A 24,897-nucleotide genomic window follows, 5' to 3' on the forward strand; every position below is an offset into this window, starting at 1 on the left:
GCAGAAAGTGCATAGCTCTAATTTTGTGAGTCCAGTGTTTGGGCTTCAGTTGTACAGGTGGATCTAGTTTCCAGGACCTGACTCGAGACACTAATGTAGGTACTAGAATGTTAATGTACTATTCATAATGGGGTAAACATCTATCCAGGGAAGAGTAAACACATCTAGGCTTGTTATTCATGGCACCTCTCATCTAAGTACTCAATTAATTACCAACTAATTATCAACTAGTGAATGCTGCATCAGAAGAATTAGTTGAATGATCCCCAGGAAAAGGATGAATTCTCCCCACCCCACAAGCATGTACCATCAGATTCAGGTTCTCTCTTTCTTCCTCAGTGCTAAGTAAATACTAACCGATTCTTACTCATTTCCCCCCTCCTCATGTTTCAAGATCTTATTTTGCATATCCAATTAGATTAGTTTTATATTTCGGTCTTGAGATCACCATCAACATCATGATGGGACTTTCTTAACATTTACAGAACACCTTTTAAGATGAAGTAAAAATAACCAATAGCTATTTATTATGTGTTAGGTATCATGTGTACATTATCTCAGTTAATCTTCACACAACTTTATCAGGTAGGCGCTACTATTTTCCCTATTTTCGAAATTGGGCAACTGGGGCAGAGTGAATTAAGTAACTTGCGCTATCTCATTCACCTAGGAAATCAGGGTCAAAGGAAGAAAGTAAGACCTCAAAACCAACAACCTGCATAACTGTGCTGGATCTTCCCAACGTCTCAGGTTCACCTTTCTTGCCTGCACCTATCCCACAGAGCTGTGAGGTTCAAGTGAGATAATGCAAAATGGTCTATACTATTTTAAGATATACAAGTAAAACACAGAAACTTTATAGTTTGTAATAACGAAAAACAGCACAAATACAGAATGTACACATTTCAGTCACAAAATTTAGGTACTTGAAAACTTTTCATTGAAATATAACATGCTGTAGAGTTCACAAAGCTTAGGTGGTGCAGCCCGATTTTTACTCAAGTAAAACCTACGAAAAAAGGAAAAAGAGTAACCACCAGCCAGATCAAAATATAAAACATTACCAGTATTTCAGAAGCCTCCCTCTGGCAAGTGGTATATACTTTTGAGTTAAAGATCTGGATTCAAACCTTTTACTTTCTTCTTGTGTGACTTGGGCAAGTTACCGAATCTCTTTGGATCTCGGTTGAGCCATCTGTAAATTGAGGATAATAGTACCTTATAAAATTGTTGAATTAAAGGTCATATAATGTAGAACGCCCATCATGCGCCTGAATAGAGCTGGTCTGCAATAAATGGTAATTATTTTCAGGCAAATTCAGTAGGCGCTCACCAACTTCAACTTCCTGCCTTTTGAAAGTTGCTCTCGCTCGAATCCTTTCTCTCCCTCTTTCTCGCTCCTCCTCCTACCGTAAATTGCCTTCCCTAGATGTCGTAAAAAGCTCCTCCCCACCCTCCATGTGGCGAAAACTCAATCACACTTGACGGCACAAGGTGGCTCAGCCGCAAGATGGCGGCGCTGGCGGAGGAGCAGACGGAGGTGGCGGTCAAGCTAGAGGCGGAGGGACCGCCAACACTGCTACCTCCACAAGCAGGGGACGGCGCTGGCGAAGGTGGCGGCGGCACAACCAACAACGGCCCCAACGGCGGCGGCGGGAACGCTGCGGCGGCGTCGTCTGCCGGCGGGGATGGTGGGACCCCCAAACCTTCCGTGGCTGTCCCTGCTGTTGCCCCGGCGGGGGCGGCCCCGGTGCCCGCCGCTGCTTCGGAGGCCGGCGCTCCCCAAGACCGACCGACTCTGCTGGCGGTGCTACAGTTCTTACGGCAGAGCAACCTCCGCGAGGCCGAAGAGGCATTGCGCCGTGAGGCCCGGCTGTTGGAGGACACAGCCGGCTCCGGAGCCCCGGGAGAGGCGGACGGCGCCGGCGCCGAGGCGGCTAGCGCGCTTCTCAGCCGGGTCGCAGCCCCGGCTCCCGGCTCTGCAGCCCCCGACCCTCCGGGTACGGGCACTTTGGGCGCTGCCGTCTCGGGATCAGCAACAGGTCCTGCGGCTCCGGGAAAAGGTGAGCCTGCTGATCCCGGGGAGGCAGCGCCGGCACCAGAGGGAACAAGCCGGGAATGCCGGGGCTGGCAGGCCTGCACCTCTGCGGGCTTGTTTTGAATTTCCTGGGCCCGCCTCTAGGGCCACATGCCCGCCCCTTTCTCTGGTGCGCCGGCTGCGCAGTCAAACCCTCTTGGTAGAGCTGTCAGTTCCAGCGAGAGGCTGAGGAGAGCTGTTGAGCACAGCGATGTACGGGGAAGGTGGGCGCGGAGAGCGGGGATCTTCAGGGTTTTGGTCCCTTTCCCTTTTCTTGGGCTCTGGAGCCTTGCGCAGGTCTGCACGAACACTGACAATATTTGTATAGTTCTGCACTAGCGTACATTAAGTACCAGAAATACTTTAGGTTGGTTCTGTATCTTAATTCTCACAGTCCCGTGGTAAGGTACACATTACCTCTATTGGAGAGATGAGTAAACAGGGAGAAAAGCCAAGGGACTGGCTGCGGACTGTGCAGCCAGGGAGTGATGGAACACAGCGTAGCCAGTGTTTCTCAAAATACAGGCTAACTGCCTCGACTATTAAATCTTCTGGGGAATGCAGACTACTGGGCATCAATTCAAACTTAGTGAATCCGACCCTGTAGAAGCCGACCTGGCAATCTGCATTTTTTAATAAATGCTTCCAAGATGCATGGCAAAACTTGAGAACTTCATTTAGGAATAGGCATTGGACAGACCTGGATTCAGATCACGCCTCAGTTACTTTACTGGTGTGATGTTGATTAATTTATTCTCCCTAAGGTTGAGTTTTGCTCTATTAAGTGGGTTATTGTGAGGCCCGGGTGTCACATACGTAGAATGACTGGCATTGAAAAGTTTATCCCTGGCTACCCATTTCTGACAACTGAGGGCCCGCCTGCTTTTCTCAACAACTGCTGCACAAAGTCCACGCAGTAAAATGCACACACAGTGTAAGGTGTCAGAGGTGACCCCAAGCCAATAATGAATGCTCATTGAATTAAATTATCCAGGGCTGAGCCTCTAGGTAATTAATCTGCATCTGTGAGACCTAATCTTTGTGGCACGGCCAGAAGTGAAGTATGAATACTTAGCATTGTAATCCATAGACAGAAATGTGAAAAATGTGATTGAGAGGAATTTTTAAAATTGATTTTGGAGAGAGTGAAGGAGAGAGGAAGACAGAGAGAAAGAGAGGGAGAGAGACAGAGAAACATGTATTTGTTGTTCCACTTATTTATGTATTCACTGGTTGGTTCTTGTATGCTACCTGATCAAGGATTTAACCACAACCTTGATGTATTGGATGATGCTCTAACCAACTGAGCTACCCTGTCAGTGAGAGGAATTTTCTCTGAATGCTGAATTTAATGAATGAAATACGATGTATGAGTTATATTGTTGGTTATTTTGTTATAATCTCTCACCTCTTCAGAAACTTGACCTATATTTTAGATCATAACTCAGAAACCAATAAGGAGGAAAACAAAAGGCCATCAGAGTAACCAAAACAATTTATATCATTTGTGCAGTAAACAGCCTAACAGTATGCTAATTTCAGCTTAAATATTTCCAACAATAAAATTCTGATTCCATTGACACATGTATCCTTATTTGGTATTGCCATATTACCAATAAGTACTCAAGGTGACTGACTTGAAATGGTGGTTTTGGAAATTGTTTTAGGCATATCTTTTGGAAATATAAATAAGGCATGTCTCACTGTTGAAATGCTTACAGGAGTGAGAGAGGTACACATAGGAAGTTAACACAGGATACGATGTTACAGGAAAAGTTACAAAGTACTTTGGACAACAGGGTATGTTACTGCAGCGCATGTTTTAGTGGTGGTGGGTGCCATTTGCACTGAGGCTCGAGAGATGAATGAAGTTCAATTTGCACATAGCAAGTTTTATTAAATCTGTCTTTAAATAAGGTAGCTCCAGGAAAAATACTGGATCTTTTGTTATTGATTTGAAAATTTTGCTTTCAGATGGACAAGCTGAAGGAGTTTGGAGCAGTGACTAAACAAAGTCAAACTCCCATTGAAAGATAACATGATTGGGTTGGGGATGAAAGTTTGAGAGGAGACAAGCGTCAGTCACCTCTGGACCTTAGCAAAACAGCCCTATCACATGCTGCCTGTTAGGTCATTTTCTTGAAAGCTGTTTTTCGTTTTTTAAACAGTTGGCAGTGTAGCTGTGGAAGACCAGCCAGATGTCAGTGCTGTGCTGTCAGCTTACAACCAGCAAGGAGACCCCACAATGTATGAAGAATACTATAGTGGACTGAAACACTTCATCGAATGTTCCTTGGACTGCCATCGGGCAGAGCTATCCCAACTCTTTTATCCTCTGTTTGTGCACATGTACTTGGAACTAGTCTACAATCAACATGAGAATGAAGCAAAATCATTCTTTGAGAAGTATGTGGATTTTTATATATTGTATATATAGAATATATGTGTGTATAGGTGTATGATGTATATATGCATCTGTGACCACACAAGCGTAAGATTGCAACTCAAAAAGTGCTTTGTGAAGGACAGGTACCTGGTGCTATGAGAACCTAAAATGGGGGTTTGATCTAGTTGGAGAAGGCAGGGAAGGCTCCCAGGGGAGGTGGTGCTGGAGGTAAGATCTGAAGACTGGGTAGGAGTTAACCAGATGAAGAGAAGAGGAAAAAGCCTGTGTGAAAGTTAGGCTCTGTGGCTGCGGGTGTCATGGTGGGTACACAGACGAAGGAAGGGCTGTGTGGCTGGAGCGGGGGTGGGGGTGGGGGTGGTACAACATGAAGTTGAACAGTTGGTTAGGGGCTGGAATAGGCAGGTTCTTGGGCCATGCTGAAGGTCTTTGTTTATTCTAAGAGTAGTAAGGGGTGTTGTTATATAGGATTAGATTTGGCTGAGATTCACTGAAAACTCAAACATAATGGCGTAAATAAAATATCTTATGAACAACAGAAACCTGTGTTAGGATTAGATTAGACTGAGAGTGACCGAAAACCCAAAAAATACAGGCTTATATATGATAAAAGATTATTTCTTTCTCTCATGAAGTTTGGCAGTCCAGGGCTCGGATGGAGTCCTTGATTAGCAGGGACCCTGGCACTCTCCACCTTGTTGCTCCACCGCCCCTGTCGTGCAGCTTCCACCTGTGGCACAAGATGGCTCTAAGCAATCACACTCCTCCTTTTTCATGTCATTAGTCAATGCTCACATCTATCCACAAGGGAGGTAGGAAATGTGCCATTTACCTAGGTGTCATTGTGCGCAGTTAACGAGTTCTATTCAGGTGTTCTGTTGTGGAGGAATAAAGAAAAAAATGGGCCCTGGCTGATGTGGCTCAGTGGACTGAGTGGCAGTCTGAACCAAAGGGTCACCAGTTTGATTCCCAGTCAGGGAACATGCCTGGGTTGGGGGCCAGGTCCCCAGTAGGGGGCAGGTGAGAGGCAGTCACATGAGAAGCACCACACATTAATGTTTCTCTCCCTCTCTTTCCCCCTCCCTTCCCCTCTCTTTAAAAAAATAAACAAATAAAATCTTTAAACAGAAAGTAAAAAAAGAAAAAAATGGGTATTTGGGGACAGTAGCATCTCTGCTACAGAAGTCATTGAAGAACCATGTCATTATTAGATTTCACTTTGAAAGGACCTTTTTGCAGTGGGGAAAACAGGTGGTGGGAGAATAGTGACCTTAGATTGACCAGGTTTGGAGGTTACGGTAGTGGTTCTCAACCAGGGGTGATACTGTTCCGCACCCCTGAAAATGTGTGGAGGTGTTTTTGGTTGTCATAGTGACTGGGGAGGGGAGCAGGTGACTTAGAGACCCTAAGTGTTCTGATATGGACAGGCAGTCCCAGTAGCAGAGAACTGTTCTGCCCCAAGTGCCAGTAGCACCCTTGGTGAGAAACAGGGGACTAGGGTGCAGTAGTGTTGGTGAAAGAAGTGGGCATATTGGTGATGGCTTGGATATGGAGCTGAGGGAGAAGAAGGTATTATTATTGTTTTAAACATTTTTGGTTTATTGTTTTGAGAGAAAAGGAGAGAGAGAGAGAAACATCGATTTGTTGTTTCACTTAAATTATGCATTTGTTGGTTGATTTTTATATGTCAGGATCAAACCTGCAACCTTGGCATATTGAGATGACACTAACCAACTGAGCTACCTGGGCAGGGCAAGGTATTATTGATAAACCTGTAGGTTTCTGGCTCCCTCACCTGAATAGGAGTACCCTTCACTGAGATAGAAAACCCTAGAAGAGGACCTGGTTTCTTAGGTGGTGGAAAAATCTTAAGTTCAGATTTGAATGTGTCTTTCACTTTTTAAGAGACGTCAGGTTGATTGGTGGATGATATGTAAGGCTCTGGAGCCCAGAGGGGAGGTAGGGCCTGGAGCCATAGATCGGAGTTGTGTGTAATATTGATGGATACGGATGAGATCGTCTGGGAGGGGTAGGGAATAAGCGAGAGGGAGGGCTAGGCCTGAGCCTTAAGGATCTCTGACATTTGGAGCAGAAGAGCTATAAAAGGAGAGGCCAGAGAAAAGGAAGAAAACCAGGAGAGTGTTAAGTTAGAGATATTGAAGGAAAGAAATGTTTAAGAAAGGAGGCAGTGATATGAGAGTCCTGCAGCCTGGCCGAAATCTTCTGAAGGTTTTCATCCAGGAAAAGAAAATAAGTAAATAAAAATGAAGGAGGCGGTGTTTAAAAGTTTTAAGGAGAGCTCTTTAGTATAAACAATAGACCTAGAAGTGAGGACTTGGCGGACAGCACAGGTAATAGTAATAGAGGAATAATAAAACCCGGGACTCTTGGCCTCTGTGCCATTATATCTGTTCGTTATTCTCTGATGCCTAATGCGGGGCACATAGAGCAGGTGTTCTGTAGTTCAGTGATTTTGCAAAAAAAATTAAGGCTGATGATGACAGAACTTCTACCCTAAGCTAATTTATCTTTTTTCCCCAGATTTTATTTATTCATTTTTTAGAGAGAGGGGAGGGAGGGAGAAAGGAGAGAAACATCAATGTGAGAGAGAAACATCAACTGGTTGCCACTTGCAGGAGCCCAACTGGGGACCTGGCCTGCAACCCAGGCATGGGCCCTGACTGGGAATCAAACCGGTGACCTTTCGGTTCATATGCTGCCACTCAGTCCACTGAGCCACACCAGCCAGGGCATACCCTAACCTAACTTTTCTTACAGTATTGTCAATAAACCTGTTCCTTTCTCAAGGTATAGCCATCATGACAGTTTCTCAGTCCATGCCTGGACCCAGTGCTCAGATGAGGTTATGGGCAATGACTGATACCAGCACTCAGAGGCTGAGATTTCTAATTCATTCAAATCTTAGAAACCCTTAGGTCCTGTCTTGATGAGTCATAATAGGATAACACAGGTAACAGTTTAGGAATCTTGGCAATGTGTGTGTCAGATCTAGGGTCATACTATCTTATGTTTAATCATTGTTTTCTAAATGTTTTTGCATTGTTTGCTGCTCTTATTGAATGCCAAATAATCTTTAATTTTATTTTGTTAGGAAAATTAAGATTATTATAAACAAAAGTACATTTAACTTTACTAATTATTACCAAGGCTGACAGCTTTATTTGACTGCCTTTGGTAATGGTGAGTAAATGGAGGTGCTCGTTCTCTGGTGTCAGCATTTCTTTGTTCTCTATTGTATTATTAAAGTATTGGTGTTTAACAAGTGTGTCTGGTGTTAATTATATAGAAAATGGTGAGTTTATGAGAAAGCCATGTACTGATTATTGTTGAGAGGCTGGATGATAGGTACATTGAATTCATTATACTAATTTCTACTTTTGTATATGTTTGAAATTTTTCCCTAAAAAAGTTATTAGAAGTGGGTTTGAGAGAACATAAAATTCAGTAAAGCAAAGATTCTAGAATTTCCAAATGTCTGCCAAAGGTGACATTGAAAAGACTGTTTACTAATAGTGGACATCTTATCTTTCATTTGCTTGTTATTAATTTCAGATTCTCTTAAAATGTTTATGCTGCATTTCATTTGAGAGTTAAATTGGTCATTTTTAGGATGAATTCAGAAACTGAATTGTAATCATTTTGAAATATGTCACTTCTGATCCTACAGCTTAGTCCAAGATTATTCAGACACGTTGACTATATTCTGGTATGTTTATAAATATATGGGGGAGAGGCAGATCCCTTAATGATTACATTGAAAAATGACTTTTTAAAATCACTGAAACAGGTTCCATGGAGATCAGGAATGTTATTACCAAGATGACCTACGAGTGTTATCTAGTCTTACCAAAAAGGAACACATGAAAGGGAATGAGACCATGTTGGATTTTCGAACAAGTAAATTTGTTCTGCGTATTTCCCGTGACTCGTACCAACTCTTGAAGAGGCATCTTCAGGAGAAACAGAACAATCAGATATGGAACATAGTTCAGGAGCACCTCTACATTGACATCTTTGATGGGATGCCGCGTAGTAAGCAACAGATAGATGCGATGGTGGGAAGTTTGGCAGGAGAGGCTAAACGAGAGGCAAACAAATCAAAGGTATGGGAATAAACCTAAGAACTATATAATGCAGATTATGAAAAACTGTAGCATTTCCATCTACACATTTTTCTTGCAGCTAGTTTGGGAATAATTTTACACTGTATCGTAAGTTTCATGTTCTAAGGATGGTATAAATGTCAGTGAGGATTGGGGAGTGGTTGCATTTAACAGAACCCTGGCTACAGTGGCTGTAACAAGTAAACGGTTTTCTCTCATGGGAAATGAATTGCAGAGGAAGGCCCTCCTGGGCGGGCGGGCACGAGGGCTCCACAGAGCCATCAAGGACCTTGCTCCTTGTTGCTGCCCCGTCATCTTTAGAATGTGGCTGTCTTCTTTGTGCTCACAGATGGCTCTTGCAGCGCCAGCCTTGCAGCTGCATTCCAGGAAGGCAGAGGGGGAGGACGAAAGGCATATCCCTGCTGAATCTTTCCCTTTTTATCAGGAAAACAGTATTTGGTTCTAAAACCCTACATTGTACATTTGTGTGTACATCAGTTGGCCAGTGTGACCTTATATGGCCACTCCTAGCTGAATGGGAGCCCATGGACAGAAATTGTTTAACTGATCATATTGCTGTTCCAACAAAGTCTGGGTTCTGTTACTGAGGAAGAAGGGGAGATTGGCTATTGGGTAGACAAATGCAGAATCTGCTTCAGGGTATAAATGACTATATTTAATTGTGATCCATCTGTCAAGATATGAAAAGAATATATTGAACAAAAAATTATAATTAATTAAAAAAAATGTTGGCCCTTTTGACTTGTAGGTATTTTTTGGTTTATTAAAAGAGCCAGAAATTGAAGTGCCTTTGGATGATGAGGATGAAGAAGGAGAAAATGAAGAAGGAAAACCTAAAAAGAAGAAACCTAAAAAAGATAGTATTGGATCCAAAAGCAAAAAACAAGATCCCAATGCTCCACCTCAAAACAGGTGAGGAAAGCACCTCAGGGACATGTGTGGAGGTATAAGTTGTGTTCTGCAAGGTTCTGGTTTCTTAGTAATTCCTAGTTTGTTTTTTTCTTTCACAGAATTCCTCTTCCTGAGTTGAAAGATTCAGATAAGTTGGATAAGATCATGAATATGAAAGAAACCACCAAACGAGTGCGCCTTGGGCCAGACTGTTTACCCTCCATTTGTTTTTATACATTCCTCAATGCCTACCAGGTCGGTGAAATAATTGGGCAATTTCTGGCTGGACTATCATGTAAAATGGTGACATACTATTAAAAGAAATGTGTTAATTGAAATGGAGTTTTCTTATTTAAACTTGTGACATAAATATAGCTTAAAGACAGCTGTTAAGAAAGGAGAATTGGACACTGCTGTGAAAAGATAGAAGGAGATATTCAAAAAGAACTTTAGCACCTTGTAGGTACCAGAATTCTGTATACATGTGCCCCTGGTTTCACTGATCAGAGTTCTCTGTTAGCCTTTGAGGAGGAGGAAACTAGTTCATCTCTTTTGAATTTGGCTTAAGTACTAAACTTAATATAAACTTAGTCTTTTTTATTAAGAATTCCACATCTTTATAGATTCTTTATAATAGGCTGCTAAGGATATATTTAGTAAAGTGCAAAAACAATGAACATTTGCTTCATGTTATGCACTCCAAATGTGGAGGGCAAAAAAGGGGTAAATGATGACAGAAAAATAACTATCATTATTTATTCTCTGAGATGTGATTGTATTTTGCTCCCCTAAAACAATGTTGTTTAGTATAAAGCTGCTTTTTCTTTTTTGTGTTTTTGGCAGGGCCTTACTGCAGTGGATGTCACTGATGACTCTAGTTTGATTGCTGGTGGGTTTGCAGATTCAACTGTCCGAGTGTGGTCTGTGACTCCCAAAAAGCTTCGTAGTGTCAAACAAGCAGCAGGTGACTGAGATGACCTGTCAGGATGTAAACTCTCAGTTTACACCAATCTTGCTTCCCATGGAATATATACGAGAGATTGTGATCTTAGCTGACTTTCACTGTTTCTTTCTTTAACTCAAAATGCTTACATTCCCAATAGTAAGAAGTGCTTTGGAGTGGCAGACAGGAGACTGGGGTGCTAGATTGGTTTAATTTCTCTGGGCCTCAGTTTTCTTCCCTGTAGAATGAGGGGATTAGGCTGAAAAACTCCTTACAGTTAAAAATCTAACATTTTATGATTGTGTGTGTATTTTAAAAATCTTTGAAGTAGCCCTGACTAGTGTGACTCAGTAGTTGGTTGGGCTTCATTTCACAAAGCAAAGTGTCACTGGTTCAATTCCCAGTCCGGGCACATGCCTGGGTCACTGGTTTGGTCCCTGGTTGGGGGCATGCGCAAGAGGCCAACAGTCAATAGTTCTCTCTCACATCGATGTTTCACTCCCTTTCTTTCTCCCTTCACTTCTCTCTAAAAATAAATAAAATCTTTAAAACCTTGGAAGTAAATAGTGGGAGAATGTTTTTTGTTTTAGACATAAAAATGGCTGAAAAAGAATAAGGTCAGGATTCCATTTTAAAGAAAGTTTCTTGCTGTATTTTTAAATAAGATAATATTTTCAGTAATTTAATATTTCCATAGTTTTTATTTTTGTGAAACATTATGATATAGTGGCTATCTTGACTTTCAGATCTAGTTCCAACACTGAATAGTGTGTACACTTAGGCAAATTATTAACTGCTCTGAACCTCACTTTCCTTTGCTGTGCATTGGGGTAGTATCGCCTAATTTAGAGGCATTAGCCCAGGGCAGGATATGTAGGCGGAACTGTTAGAATGTTATTTTTTTTCCTGAACTGTGATGTGATTACCTTAAAATGTTTTAATGAATGTATTTTAAAAATTCATATTTCTGGACCATTTTAGATCTTAGCCTCATAGACAAAGAATCAGATGATGTCTTGGAAAGAATCATGGATGAGAAAACAGCGAGTGAGTTGAAGATTTTGTATGGTCACAGTGGACCTGTCTATGGAGCCAGCTTCAGTCCAGACAGGTAAAGTACAGACAATGAAAATTGACTACTGCTGTGTTACATTGAAATATTAACTACTGGAAACATTATGCAAATGTTAGGAAAATTTCTGTTAGAAAAATCTCATGGTTGCTTGTCAGTCACTGTCTTTCAGAATCTTGCCATCTGCTAATTCATCTTGGGTGTCTAGGGTAGCAACTTAACGTAACCCAAATTTACAGACTGAGGATGCACAGCTTCAGGGTTTGCTGGTTTTAAAAATTAGTTTTGGTTTTGTTAACCCTTGATTTGAATTGCTTCTTTGGGTTCCTGTTTTGGTTTTATGGCTACTGCTGTCTTCCATCATCTCCAAATCTGTAACAGATTCCTGATATTAAAGGCTTGTTAGCTATTAATTGAAGATTTATCTTTGTATAATCAAAAGAAATAAAGAGGATACTGAAAACGGAATTTGAAATCCATAAATAGGTATTTGCCTATTTTTCATGATCTCTAATATTCCATAGAAATGGGGGAAGGGTATTTTGTATTCATCATACCATTTATATTTTATTTGGATAGATATTAGCTTCTAATCCATCAAGATTTTCATCTTTAAGAGCCTTTGAGAATGAGGTTTTTGTTATTTGATAGGGTTTAGACAGATGATATATTTTTACTTAAGCAAAACTTTGAGTTCAATAAAAACCATACTTTGAATAGTTCAGCTTTTGTATTTATGCTTGAAAAATGTATTTTATTCATGTGCCTGTAGTGTTGTTTCTGCTTTTGTGTCAGAGATACTTCCTTTTAAATTCTTACACAACTCATAGAGGACAGGAAAATAGCAGATTCATTTTAAAATCAAAGATTGAGTTTTAAGTGACATACCATATTTCTTAGAAGCCTTTTTAAATTGACCTTATTTGAGTGTAGTTTTTGTCATTATCCCTTTGTATTACTTTTTTAAAAAATGCTATTTTCTTTTTTTTTTGCTCTGGTTGGTGTAGCTGAGTGGATGACTCTTTGGTGAACCAAAGGGTCACGGGTTTGATTCCCAGTTAGGGCACATGCCTGGGTTGGGGGCCAGGTCCCCAGTGGGGGCCATGTGAGAGGCAACCACACATTGATATTTCTCTTCCTCTCTTTCTCCCTCCCTTACCCTCTCTCATAAAGTCTTTAAAAAAAAAAAGAATTGTTATTTTTTCCCAATATTCTTTAAAAACATTGAACCTCATTCTATAGATGCTTAGTAGATATAGAATGTCATGGCTAATGTTAGTTTGGTTAGTATTTTCCACTCAATTACTGTGAATTCATGTGTAAATTAAAAGTGAGATGTAGCACGTCAGCTATATTTAATATATTCAAATGTACAAATTGGACTTGTAACTAAAAGTTATTCTGGGAATCAAATATATTCTTTTCTCTCCTCTCAGGAACTACCTACTTTCCTCTTCAGAGGATGGAACTGTCAGATTGTGGAGTCTTCAAACATTTACCTGTTTGGTAGGATATAAAGGACACAACTATCCAGTTTGGGACACACAGTTCTCTCCGTATGGATATTATTTTGTGTCAGGGGGCCACGACCGAGTAGCTCGGTAGGTACATTGTGACCTTACACCTGGGTCTAGTCAAGAACAGAAAGGGTTCTTGTTGGGTTACAAACTCCAGCTGAACTCATTTTTACTTGTTATTCAGGATCAACTTTTTGAGATTGTGAGCATTTACGAGTCATTATTTGAAAATGAATTTGGGGAAAAAGTATTACTGTCTATACTTTTGTCTATATCAAGGGTCCTGAGTAGTTTTCTTTTTCAAGGTGGCTTTTTAACTTACTTTCCCCTCCCTCCCATCAGCTGTTTAACCCCCCCTTTTTTAGGTGTATTTTTTATATGTATATTTCATTCTTATCAGCTGTTTAACCTTGGCCTTTCCCTACTACTGTGGTACCTTGTTTCTCTGTCATCTCCTTAAAAGTTAAGGATGAGGTAGCTCCGGTGAGACACTGTGGTGGCCAAAACTTCTGTATTGGTTAGACTAGAAGCTGGGTGGGATAGGAGAGAAGGGGGATAAGGAGAAGAGAGTACTCAAGAATCATAAAGTTAAAAAATGTTTGTACCAGATCAACTTTTTCTTTAAGAATGTTAGTCTCAGTCATTCCTTCTTTTTCTTAGGTAATAGTGAGGGGGACCCATTTGGAACTAACATTTTACATGGATATTTATTTTGGATAGAATTTGGGCATTTCATAGTTAACTGCTAATTACCATGTTTTGCTTTTAATAAATTTTTTAAAAGGCTCTGGGCTACAGACCACTATCAGCCTTTAAGGATATTTGCTGGCCATCTAGCTGACGTGAACTGTACCAGATTCCATCCAAATTCTAATTATGTTGCTACGGGCTCTGCAGACAGAACCGTGCGGCTCTGGGATGTCCTGAATGGGAACTGTGTACGGATCTTCACTGGACACAAGGTATTTTCACGCTTTTGGTGTTCCAGCGCTCAAGGCACAAGGTTACTGTAGAGATATAGTTTAAAAAATGAACCGATAGCCCTGGCTGGCGTAGCTCAGTGGATTGAGTGCGGGCTGGGGACTAAAGTGTCCCAGGTTCGATTCCCAGCCAGGGTACATTTCTGGGTTGCAGGCCAGAACCCCCAGCAACCACACATTGATGTTTCTCTCTCTCTCTCCCTCCCTTCCCTCTCTAAAAATAAATAAATAAAATCTTTAAACAAAAAAATGAACCGATGACAGAGTCTAGATACCATCCATACTACACTTCAAAATCTTTTCATACTTTCTTAGGTATTTTTAGCCCTACTGTTGATTCTTTTCTGGATTTCTCTTCTAGGGACCAATTCATTCCTTGACATTTTCTCCCAATGGGAGATTTCTGGCTACAGGAGCAACAGATGGCAGAGTACTCCTTTGGGATATTGGACATGGTTTGATGGTTGGAGAATTAAAAGGACACACCGATACAGTCTGTTCACTTAGGTTTAGTAGAGATGGTGAAATTTTGGCATCAGGTAAATGACTGGAATGGCTTTGTGGGAAAGGCTAAATGATATGTTAAAAGGAAACAAGGAGTGTTGATAATGGCAAAGTTCTGCTGTTCTACACTTTTCTTCTTTTTAGCTGTGACTCCAGAGTATCACCCTACATGTATATTGACCTCAAGTTACGTTAAACTACTGCTTGAAGTGCTCCTTTAGCAGGACTAGAGTTGTTAATCAGGTTTAGATTTTTTATCAGAAATATATAGCAAATAATACTTAAAGTGTACTTGGCAAAATGTCAGATGCTGAATAGGGCAGATGCTACTAAATGGTTTCCTTTGACTTACCCTTAGGTTCAATGGATAATACAGTCCGGTTATGGGATGCTGTCAAAGCGTTTGAAGATTTAGAGACTGATGACTTTACTACAGCCACTGGGCATATAAATTTACCTGAGAATTCACAGGAGTTATTGTTGGGAACATATATGACCAAATCAACACCAGTCGTACATCTCCATTTTACTCGAAGAAACTTGGTTCTAGCTGCAGGAGCTTATAGTCCGCAATAAACCATCGGTGTTCAAGACCTTTGGAAGCTACTGTTTGAAAAAGGGAGACTAAAAGCAAATACCTCAGTGATTAATATTTAAGCTACGAAGAATGTTTTGTCTATATGGATCTGGAAGTATGCTGCTGGGAAAATCTGAACAGGACAGTTCCACGTTTCTATAGCAACCACATTTAACTAATTTCCGTTAGTTGAATAAGAGGTATTATGCTCGTGGAGGGGACGTTTTTGGTGCTTTGGAATGTGTGGAAACTATGCATTTTCTGTTCAAATGCTATTTTAATTTATTATGTTTAGGAAAAAATTGATTTCAGTAACTCATCCTGCTTCAAGATTCAAATTGAGTAATATAATACCATCATGAATTTTAGCTGAAGAATTCTATGAGCATGTTATGTTTCTGCTGTAAAAATGTAGTTAATGTATGGCACTCAAATACTATGTTAAATGATCCACTAACATTTTTGCTTGGCCCATGACTAGTGGAATGTATTGTAACTGGGTAGGGTGAACTACAGTTCCTTTCTAAGATTTAGATGAAGTACAACCACCTACTGACATCGAATTTGCGCCCGTCAGATTCTTGAGTGCACCCGAACACTCTATAAACTGGGTGAAGGAGTTTAGCTTTCATGTTCTACTTCAGCTAAAATGGCTATACACTTGAAGTCAGACAGACATTTCAGTTGCTTACCTCCAGTACTGAGCCTTGCTTTGGGAAACTAAAATTCAGACCAAGTCACTGCCAGTTTTTTGCCTTTGTTGCATTTTGTACAGTTTTTATATTTTTGATATCTTGTAAATAAAGACAACCAGCTTTTCCAGGTTCATAATTTATTGTACAAATTGAGTATCACATGATGAGTTGACATTAGCTTCTCCAGGCAGGGGAAATTACAGATGAGGTACAGTTTAGAATCCTATAAACAAAGCAAAAATAGTTCAGACACAAACATGTTCAACTCTTAAGATGTTCAGTAAATTGCCAGTATAGGACTATCCATGAACCCCCTGAAATTGAAGGCAAATTCATCAAATTCTCAAAGGAGTCAGTAACCCATCCCAAAATTAAGGTGTATCTCAGCCTTATATAATTTAACCTAACATTACATCTTTAAGAAAAGAGCTGTCAACAATTCAGTATGATCCTAATGTATGCTCATGTGTGGTTGCTTCTCACACACCCCCTACTGGGGACCTGGCCTGCATTGCACCCAGGCATGTGCCCTGACTGGGAATCAAACCCGTGATCCTTTGGTTCCCAGGCCAGCACTCAATCCACCTAGCCACACCAGCCAGAGCTACATAAAGTAACATTTTAAACAGTAGAAAACAGGTATGTTTTCTAGTAGGTATCTGTTATTTGATATCTGAGATGCAATTTCTTTGTATAACAGGGCTACGTGAAGTTAGGAGGTACCTAACATGGGATATAGAACCAAATACATTTGTCAGGAATAAGTCATGGACCACTGCATTCTGGGATATGCAGTCCCCTAAGGATTGGGGAAACTTGTAAGAACAGAGGGAAAATTTTCTACCTGTGGAGAGCTATATTAGATAAAGATCCGGATTTTGCATTTTTTGCACATCATCTACTGCCAAACACAAATTTTCACTTTAACACAGGGAAATGGGGTTGGGGGTACTACAAGAAGAAAATGAAGTCTAAAGGGCATTTAAGAATAAAACTATTTATATGAAAAATTGAAACAACATCAAAATCAAAACCCCCTGGTTTACTACAGAACACCCTGAAACCTAGCTGAACGGAAGTCCTACAGCTAGGGAATTAGGCAGCTCCTCTGAAAGGGTGCCCATGGACTTGGACTCACTGCCTCTGCGCTCCAATGCTGAGAGCAGCTGAAAGGGGACCAGGGACATGAAGGAACTGAATTGTCTGGCATCAGGGAGAGAGCTGGGGGAGAGGGGGACACGCAGCTTTTTGCCAAAGTGCTGGCAGAGGCCACTGTTCTCTTCACCCAAGAAGTCTGGCAGTTGGACGCCTTGAGTCTCCATCAACCTGACACACTGATCATCCACCTCGGTGAGTCCTGAGACCCTGCCCCACACAACTTTCAGGCCCACCCAAACTGTCCAGGGGCTTTTCCCTATGAATGGCCTGTCTTGGCTCATGGTTCAGATTTCCCTAAAATTGCTCAAACATGCAGCATCTGGCCTCAGTGTGCCCTGTACTTCTTGCTAAGTGGCCCCAGGTTTGGCACTAGCAGCAGCCATCTGCAGACTGCTTTGTAGCTCCTATCAGGTAGCTAATAGGGCAAAACACAGGTAGCAGCTGAACTTGGGCTGCACTTCTCCAGAGGCCCCAGAACCAGTGCACCCAGCGGGCAACTTCAGACCATGTCAACGCATCACCCAATCACCTTCACAAGCAACACACTCAAGAGGCAGACTCGGTGGGCTCTAGAACCCCACTGAAGTAAGTTGTCTTCTGTGGGGTGGGTCCCTGCACAACTGATCCTCCAAGGTGGTTGGAGGTCACTGGTCGGTGGTCACAGGCAGTCCTCGCAGCTAAGTGGCCTGGGAATAAATCCTTCCCATCGATGTGCCAATAGCACTCAAGGCTCAACTACAAGAGGAGGGTGTACATGGCACACACGGAGGGCACACCTTGAGTGCCAACCTTGGGTGACTGGGGAGGCCGAGGCACTGGATCCTAGAGAACACCTATTGTATAAGGCCACTCTCCAAGCCTGGAAGATGTAGCAGCTCAACCTAATAGATAGGAACAAACACAAGAAGGCTGCAAAAACAGGAGACAAAGAAATATGTCCCAAAGAAAAAGAACAAAACTCCAGAAAAAAAAAAAAGGAGATAAGCGATCTACTAGATACAGAGTTCAAAACACTGGTTATAAGAATGCTCAATGAATTTAGTGAAAACCTCAACACCATAAAAAATAACATGGAAACCATTAAAAAAGAACCATTCAGAAATGAAGAATACACTAACAAATGAATAATTTACAGGGAATCCACAGCAGAGTAAATGAAGTGGAGAATCAAATCAGTGAGGTGGAATGTAAGGAAGCAAAAAACCCCCCACCCAATCAGAATAGCAGAAAGAAAAAAGAATTAAAAAAAAGAGAGAGAGAGATAATATAAGGAGCCTCTGGGACAACTTCAAGCTTACCAACATTCGCATCACAAGGGTACTGGAAGGAGAAGGGAGACGGCAAGAAATTGAACACCCATTTGAAAAATGACAGAAACTTCTCTAACCTAGTAAAAAAACTAGACATACAAGGAAGAGCGAAGAGTCCCAAATAAGATGAACCCAAAGAGACTCACACCAAGACACATCATAATTAAAATGCAAAAAGTTAAAGACAGAGAATCTTAAAAACAATAAGGGAAAAGTACCATATTTTGTTGTGTATAAGGTACACCAATGTTTTTGGCCCCAACTTCCAGGGGCAAAAAATCTTTTGTTTTAATTTTTAATTCAATTGTTTATTTATATTTAGAAACAAAATTGATTCCCGTATTGCAGGGTATTATTTTGCATACAGATATCATTATTGCTTTCTAGAATTGCACTTTTAACACATTAGCATAAATAAAAGAATTAAAAACATTTATCTAGATACAGAATTAGCACTACCCATGTATAATGTGCACCCCCATTTTTCTCTAAAAAATTTGGGCAAAAAAGTACACATTATACACAGAAAAATATGGTAGTTAGTTGCCTACAAGGCAGCTCTCATAAGACTGTCAGCTGATTTCTCAACAGAAACTTTGTAGGCCAGAAGGGATTGGCAAGAAATATTTAAGCAATGAAAAGCAAGGACCTACAACTAAGATTATTCTACCCAGCAAAGCTACCATTTAGAATGGAAGGACATATAAGGAGATTTCTATACAAGAGAAAGCTAAAGGAGTTCATCACCACCAAACCAGCATTGCATGAGATGTTAAAGGGGTTCTTGAAGAACAAAAAGACTATGAACAATAAAAAGAAATTTAAAAATTAAAAAAAAAAAGAGTAAAAAGGCAATAGATACTTATCTATCACTATTGAATCTAAAAAACAAAATAAACGAACAGGCAGAACAGAAACAGACTCATAGATACAGAGAACATTTTGATGGTTGCCAGGTGTGAAGGGGGTGAAAAAAGAGAAGATCAAGAAGTACAAATTGGTTGTTACAGAATAGTTGTGGGGACATAAAGTACAGTATAGGTAATATAGTCAATAACATTCTAATGTGGTGTCAGATGGTATGAAATTTGTTGGTATGACCACTTAGTAAGTTATATAATGTCTAATCACTGGGGTGTACACCTGAAATGAATATAACATGTCAACTGCAATTGAAAAATAAAAGATGAAAAGAAACCTTGAAACTAGCACACTAGCAAAAAAGGAGATATACTTGCAACCGATTTAAAAAGTTGGTTAATGAATATTACATAAAGAGCTTATACAAGAGAAGTAAGATCTTCACAAAGACAAAAGTCCCAATTGTTAAATTAAAAAAAAAAAGCACATGAAGAAAATATTAAGAAAAATACAAATGCAGAAAAAAAGGTACACCTTCACCAAAAAGACATTATTTTTACTAACTGAATGAACAAAAACTAAAAACTGGTATTATTCAACATTGGCTGGGGCGAGAGATGATATCTTACAAAGCTGGGTGCCTCACAACCCTTTGGGAAAGAACTTGAGTCTAGGAAACATCACAGACACAGACGTCATGTCATGCCCAAAAGCGTTCATTGTAATGTTATTTATATTAAAGCAAAATGTAATAAGAAACATTTCCTCTGTGAAATAAACCATATATCCATAACCACTCATGCATTCAAATTATAGAGAACATACTTGTTATAAAACAAAACACATGTATTAATTATGGCCAATGGAAACGAAATATACAAAAAAGAGCTAAACCAAAAAGGTAATTAAAATTTCAAGTGTAATGGGATATGGGTAATATTTTTCTCTTTTTTCTCCCATAGATGTAATAAATTTTGCATAATGACAATGATTTACTCTTACAGACAGGAAAAAAACTGTTAACATTAAAATGGCTAAATTATAAACTTTTAAATGTCAACTCCTTACCTTTTATGTTGCTTTCACAGCTGGATTTTTCTTAGGCTTTAACTTGAAGTATAAAACCAGCAAAGCAATGCCTCCATATGTGGCCAGTACACACTGAAAAAGAAAGGAAAAAAATAAAGAGGAGTTGCTGTTACAATTATTCTAAAATATAACTGCTTAAAGGTATCATTTGTACTTACATTCATTCGTCCTGTGAGAGTATAAGAGTTGAAATATTTTTTGATACCAGTGAATTGGAATTGGGCATCAGTTTCTGGACCTGCCATGATTTCAATCTTTTAAAAAAAGAGAGAAGGCAACAATAAATTGTTTTGGATGCAATTTAAAAAAGACATTTTTTTTAAAGCTTAAAAAATCTGAAAAGTCGCTGCATATAAATATTGTAAATTCTTATGTATGTCTTGCCTGATACAGCAGTAGCAAAGATAGTGGAAAAAGCCTTGCTGATAAGAAGTTTTGGAAGGAGGACTTTACCTTGGTTGCTTTTACAAAACAATCCAGAATATACCTCAAATCACTTGGCATAGGAAGAAAACACAGTAGTCTCTAAGTCCACCCTCTGACCCAATATTGCTTGATGTTTTCATTCCTGGCTCTATCTATATACCATGGTATAATGTAAATGGAATTAGTCAGTTTTAAGACTAGTTAAAAATTAGATCTTGTGAAACTACAAAGTTTCACAGAGGCATAACCACTAGCTAAATAGCCCAACTTACTATCCCTCTTTTTACAATTTTTCTTATAAACAATTTAAGACCTTCATGGGAAGGCAGAGGAGGAATCATTTACTAAATGAAGTTGATACATAGTAGCTGTTGGTGTGGGGAAGTTGGAATCCTTACTCCTATCACCAAAACAGACAAAAGATTTAAATGTAAATATCCCAAATAGTAAAACTTAAAAAAAATCCTGTTAAAAATGTGGGCAGACATTTTAATTCCCTTAGGAAGGGAAAATACAAAGAACAAAATAGCAAAACATAAAAAGATGACCAACCTCATGATAGAGAAATGTGAAGTGAGACCAGTATTTAGCAGACTGGCAAAGATAAAATTAGGATAATAAGCAGCAGGAGTAGTATGGTAAGAAACAAGTAGTCCCTCTGTTGCCTAGAGTGTCAACTGGAATAACTTCCTAAAGTGCAATTTTGCGGTATCTATCAAATTATAAAATTAGCATACCCTTTTATCTAGCTGGTTCATTTGTTCTGGAGGTATTTAGCCTTATAGAAATATTACAAAGTGGAAACATGTTACATGGTTCAAGTATGATGACCGAAACACTGTTTACAAAAGTAAAATGGAGCCCTCATCCCAGTGGCTCAATTGGTTCAGCAGTTTGATTCTCATTCAAGCCACATGCCTAGGTTGTGGGTTTAGTTCCCAGCTGGGGCGCGGGGCTTGTAGGATAAGCAACTGACCCATATTTTCTCTCTCACATTGATATTTCTTTTCCTCTCTTTCTCCCCTCTTCTCCCCTCTCTCTTAAAAAAAAAAAAAGGAAACTGGAAAAACTAAAAGTCCAAACTAAAAACTTTATAAGGAGACTGATAAATGATGGTTTCCACTGGAGGAAATAAAATGTGTGTAGGCCTTTATTTATGTATTGACATGAAAAGATACCCTTGTGTAATGTAAATTTTTTTTTAAAATCCTATTCCTGGACATTGTATTACAGAGCACATCAATGGTTCTCAAAGTCTGGTCCTTAGGCCAGCAGCATCGACATCACTGGAAACTTGTTAGAAATGTCAACTGCCAGGCCCTGCACTTCAAGCCCACTGAATCAGAAACTCGGGCCCAGCAATCCATTTGAATAAGCCCTCCAGGTGTTTCTGATATACGTTCAGGTTTGAAAAACACTGGAGTAACAGAAAACAATGGAAGAATATAGAGCAAACTTTTCAGAGGAGTTATAGTACGTATGTATTTTACAGAGACATGTATTTCTCTTATAATAGAAATAGCAAAGGCACATTCAAAGATCGTTAGAACAATGCTTGAAAACTCGTTTGTATGACCACCTATCTACCACGACCGACGCCACGCCGAGTCGATTGGCAACACAGACGAGCCGGTCGAGGTCCGGTCGAGATTGGTAGGCAGTGGCAGCGATACGCTGGCTCTTGTTGAAATGGAAGAGGGAGATCTGTGAGGAAGTCATTGCTATGGACACTGGCACTCGCTTGTTTACCATTCAAAGGCCTTCAGAGGCATTCATGTGCACAGAATTGAAATGAAATGGCAATGAAAACTTTGGACAAATGACCTTATTTTTGAACTGTTTCAAGAACGTTCTTAGAGCAATTAAGGAAATCCAAACGTTCTTGGGTCCCTTCAGTGGCCTCGGCCTGTGCGGCACAAGCAGGAACATCTCTATTAGCAGAAACCTTTATGGCATGGCTTTTCTAGTAACTGTTTCATTTTACTGAACTTATTAAAGGCAAATCCCCCCCACCCCATTCACCTTCATGATACATTTTTGGATACTAATAGTATTATGCAGGTTTCTAGGAGAAACCCTACAGAAAGTAAGGATTTAACTTTGTCAAATTATTAACTGATAACCCCCACTATTTGTACCTAACAAACAAATTTAGGAGTATGTGGTGTGCAACTGAAGCAATTTAAGGTGATTTAAAGCCCCCTCTACACAAAGTGGGTGAATTCTGATGTTGGTGATAGCCGGCAGAAGACTAATCCTGACTGAAGAACATGGTACACGAACTGCAGTTTAGTCTGGGTCTTAAAGGATCTTGAGAGGCTGAGATGGAGCGGGGAGTGGAAAGCCTGATGTCGCTGGTGAGATGAACCATGGGAGATAAACCAGGCTATAAAGCCTGGAAACACTTACGTCTGCACTCTTCAGCAAACTGTTGGTTACTTTTTGGCAAAGATCAGAAACCTTTGTGGCAGATGCCCTTCTGGAGTAACTGAACTGAAACTTGCTTAATGGAAGAGCAAATTACCTAAGAATAAGTGTACTATTTGTTAAATGGCAGCCTGGGGGAAAATCTAAGCAATAGGGTCTCCACTTTTGTTTGTAATTAACTGGCGAGAGATTATCAAATATAACTGATCTTTCCATGCCTTTTCTTTGCCTGTAAAATGGACATTTCGGACTAAAGGCCCCAAGTGATTTAACTGCCCTAGCTACTTTCTGATTCTCGATATCGCTGTTTCCCTGTCTGACTGGACATCTACCTGGAATGGTGAGATCACTAGGTGAAGGACGCAAAGATGAGCGAGAGACGCTCAGGGACCAGAAGCAGCCTCCCGCACTTCAAGGAGTTCACAATTCCCCGTCCTGGCTACCTCCTAGGAAAGGCCTTCACGTTGATAGAGAGTGTTGGCGTCTAAATCTATTTCGCTTCCCGTGGGCCTGGAGAACAGCAGGGGCCGGCCACACTCACTCTCGCTCTGACAAAGGCTGCGGCGCAGCGAAAGGAGGTCTGTCTGGCAAGTTTCCTTAGCACAGCTCAGCGAGAACGAGCTGCTAAGGACACACCGAGGAAAAGAACAATTCAGCCAGAGATGAGGTCAGAAGCTCAAGTTCTGATCTAATATCACGTCACCGGATGACCTTGGAAGACATCGCTGAGGGCGTCATTTTTCTCCATTGAAAAATCTAAGGACCTTCGGGAACCATGGGAGGTTTTGGGAGCACCTATTAGCCTCTCCGCACTGCTGCCCAGCCACTGTCGGACCCCTGGCATTGCGGGCCTCGAGATCTCAAACTCCTTTTCCATCCCCCACCGCTCTCGCCCCACAAAGGGAAGACCTCGCGGCGTTCCCAGACTGGAAATGGTCGGATCTTAGGCCGGCGCCACAAGGCTGTGGCGCGAGGTCCGAGGCCAGGGCCCTCTCCGCACCCACCTTGCAGAAAGCACGAATTCCGCAGGCTATGTCCTTCAACGTACCGAGCCACCCTCGGTCCGCCGGAAGAAGTCGCCTCCCCCGCACCCGTTCAACCGGCCTCAGCAATTCAGCCTTCGGCGTCGATTGGCTGTGGCTCGAAGTCCGGCTCTTCCGCTTCCGGCCTCCAAACCTCCTCCCCCTCCTCCTCCACCCCGCCCCCCACCCCCGACACTGAGAGAACCCAGCATAGTAACGGAAGTAGGGCTTTGGGCCCGCCCACGCTTCCGGAAGAGCATCATTGTGCTTTGGACAGACAGGTCTCCGCGTGTGTGGAGACAGTGGCGTGGCCTCCGAGGTTGAGACCGCCGGCGTCGCGAAGCTGGTGAGTGAGGGCAGAGGACAGACACTTTGTAGCCGCCAGGTCTATCCAAGGGCTAGGTCCCCCGGGTCTCTACCGTGCTCTCCGCATGCCGGGTGAGTGATTCTACCACTCCAGCCCGACTCAGAAGCCGGCAGCGCACGAGTGGCTCCTGTAACATCAGGCTCTGTCCCCGGAAAGCTTAAGTCCCCTCTTTGCCTCTGGATGGCCTCTTTGAAGCTCTGGTGTCCCTTTGTCTGAAATGAGTTAAGGATCAAATTTTCAGCAAATTAGACGCTGCACTTGTCTATTCTAGGAAACATACATCCTTTCCCAATCCTCGCCTACCTCTCCGTGGTCACCTCTGCTACAATTGCAAGCCTTTACAGACAGGCTTTTATTCCTAAGGCTCTCAGGACCAAGCCCTCCTATCTTCCATCCTCACTCGCAACTCACTTGTACTTGGCTCTCATGGTT

At 41.2% G+C, this 24,897-nt stretch overlaps 3 protein-coding genes across 6 annotated transcripts in view; 2 read left to right on the plus strand and 1 right to left on the minus strand.

The window, feature by feature from the left end:
- The first annotated feature begins 1,493 nt into the window (after window positions 1-1,493).
- TAF5 (TATA-box binding protein associated factor 5) lies at window positions 1,494-15,930 on the plus strand. Its single transcript, XM_028511955.2, has 11 exons — window positions 1,494-2,063; window positions 4,246-4,483; window positions 8,290-8,605; window positions 9,375-9,538; window positions 9,637-9,772; window positions 10,361-10,481; window positions 11,442-11,571; window positions 12,969-13,133; window positions 13,834-14,011; window positions 14,391-14,568; window positions 14,892-15,930. The coding sequence occupies exons 1-11, from the start codon at window positions 1,511-1,513 to the stop codon at window positions 15,107-15,109; spliced, it is 2,397 nt and encodes a 798-aa protein (XP_028367756.1). The 5' UTR covers window positions 1,494-1,510; the 3' UTR covers window positions 15,110-15,930.
- ATP5MD (ATP synthase membrane subunit DAPIT) lies at window positions 15,926-24,214 on the minus strand. The gene is made up of 4 exons (XM_028511959.2): window positions 24,081-24,214; window positions 20,382-20,477; window positions 20,203-20,295; window positions 15,926-16,028 (listed from the first exon to the last, which is right to left on the minus strand). Exons 2-3 carry the CDS (start codon window positions 20,466-20,468, stop codon window positions 20,206-20,208), a joined length of 177 nt encoding a protein of 58 aa, XP_028367760.1. The 5' UTR covers window positions 20,469-20,477; window positions 24,081-24,214; the 3' UTR covers window positions 15,926-16,028; window positions 20,203-20,205.
- PDCD11 (programmed cell death 11) overlaps window positions 23,828-24,897 on the plus strand; it is a 39,711-nt gene continuing 38,641 nt past the window's right edge. For 2 of the 4 annotated variants that reach the window (XM_036027239.1, XM_036027241.1), the window contains exon 1: window positions 24,336-24,536. In XM_036027239.1, the coding sequence (XP_035883132.1) occupies window positions 24,530-24,536 (7 nt within the window). In that variant the 5' untranslated portion in view covers window positions 24,336-24,529. Of the gene's footprint in view, window positions 24,537-24,897 lie in introns of all 4 variants that reach the window. The other 2 variants (XM_028511728.2, XM_036027242.1) reach the window with 2 other exon arrangements.

This window comes from Phyllostomus discolor, chromosome 5 (assembly GCF_004126475.2).
Source record: "Phyllostomus discolor isolate MPI-MPIP mPhyDis1 chromosome 5, mPhyDis1.pri.v3, whole genome shotgun sequence".
NCBI lineage: Eukaryota > Metazoa > Chordata > Mammalia > Chiroptera > Phyllostomidae > Phyllostomus > Phyllostomus discolor.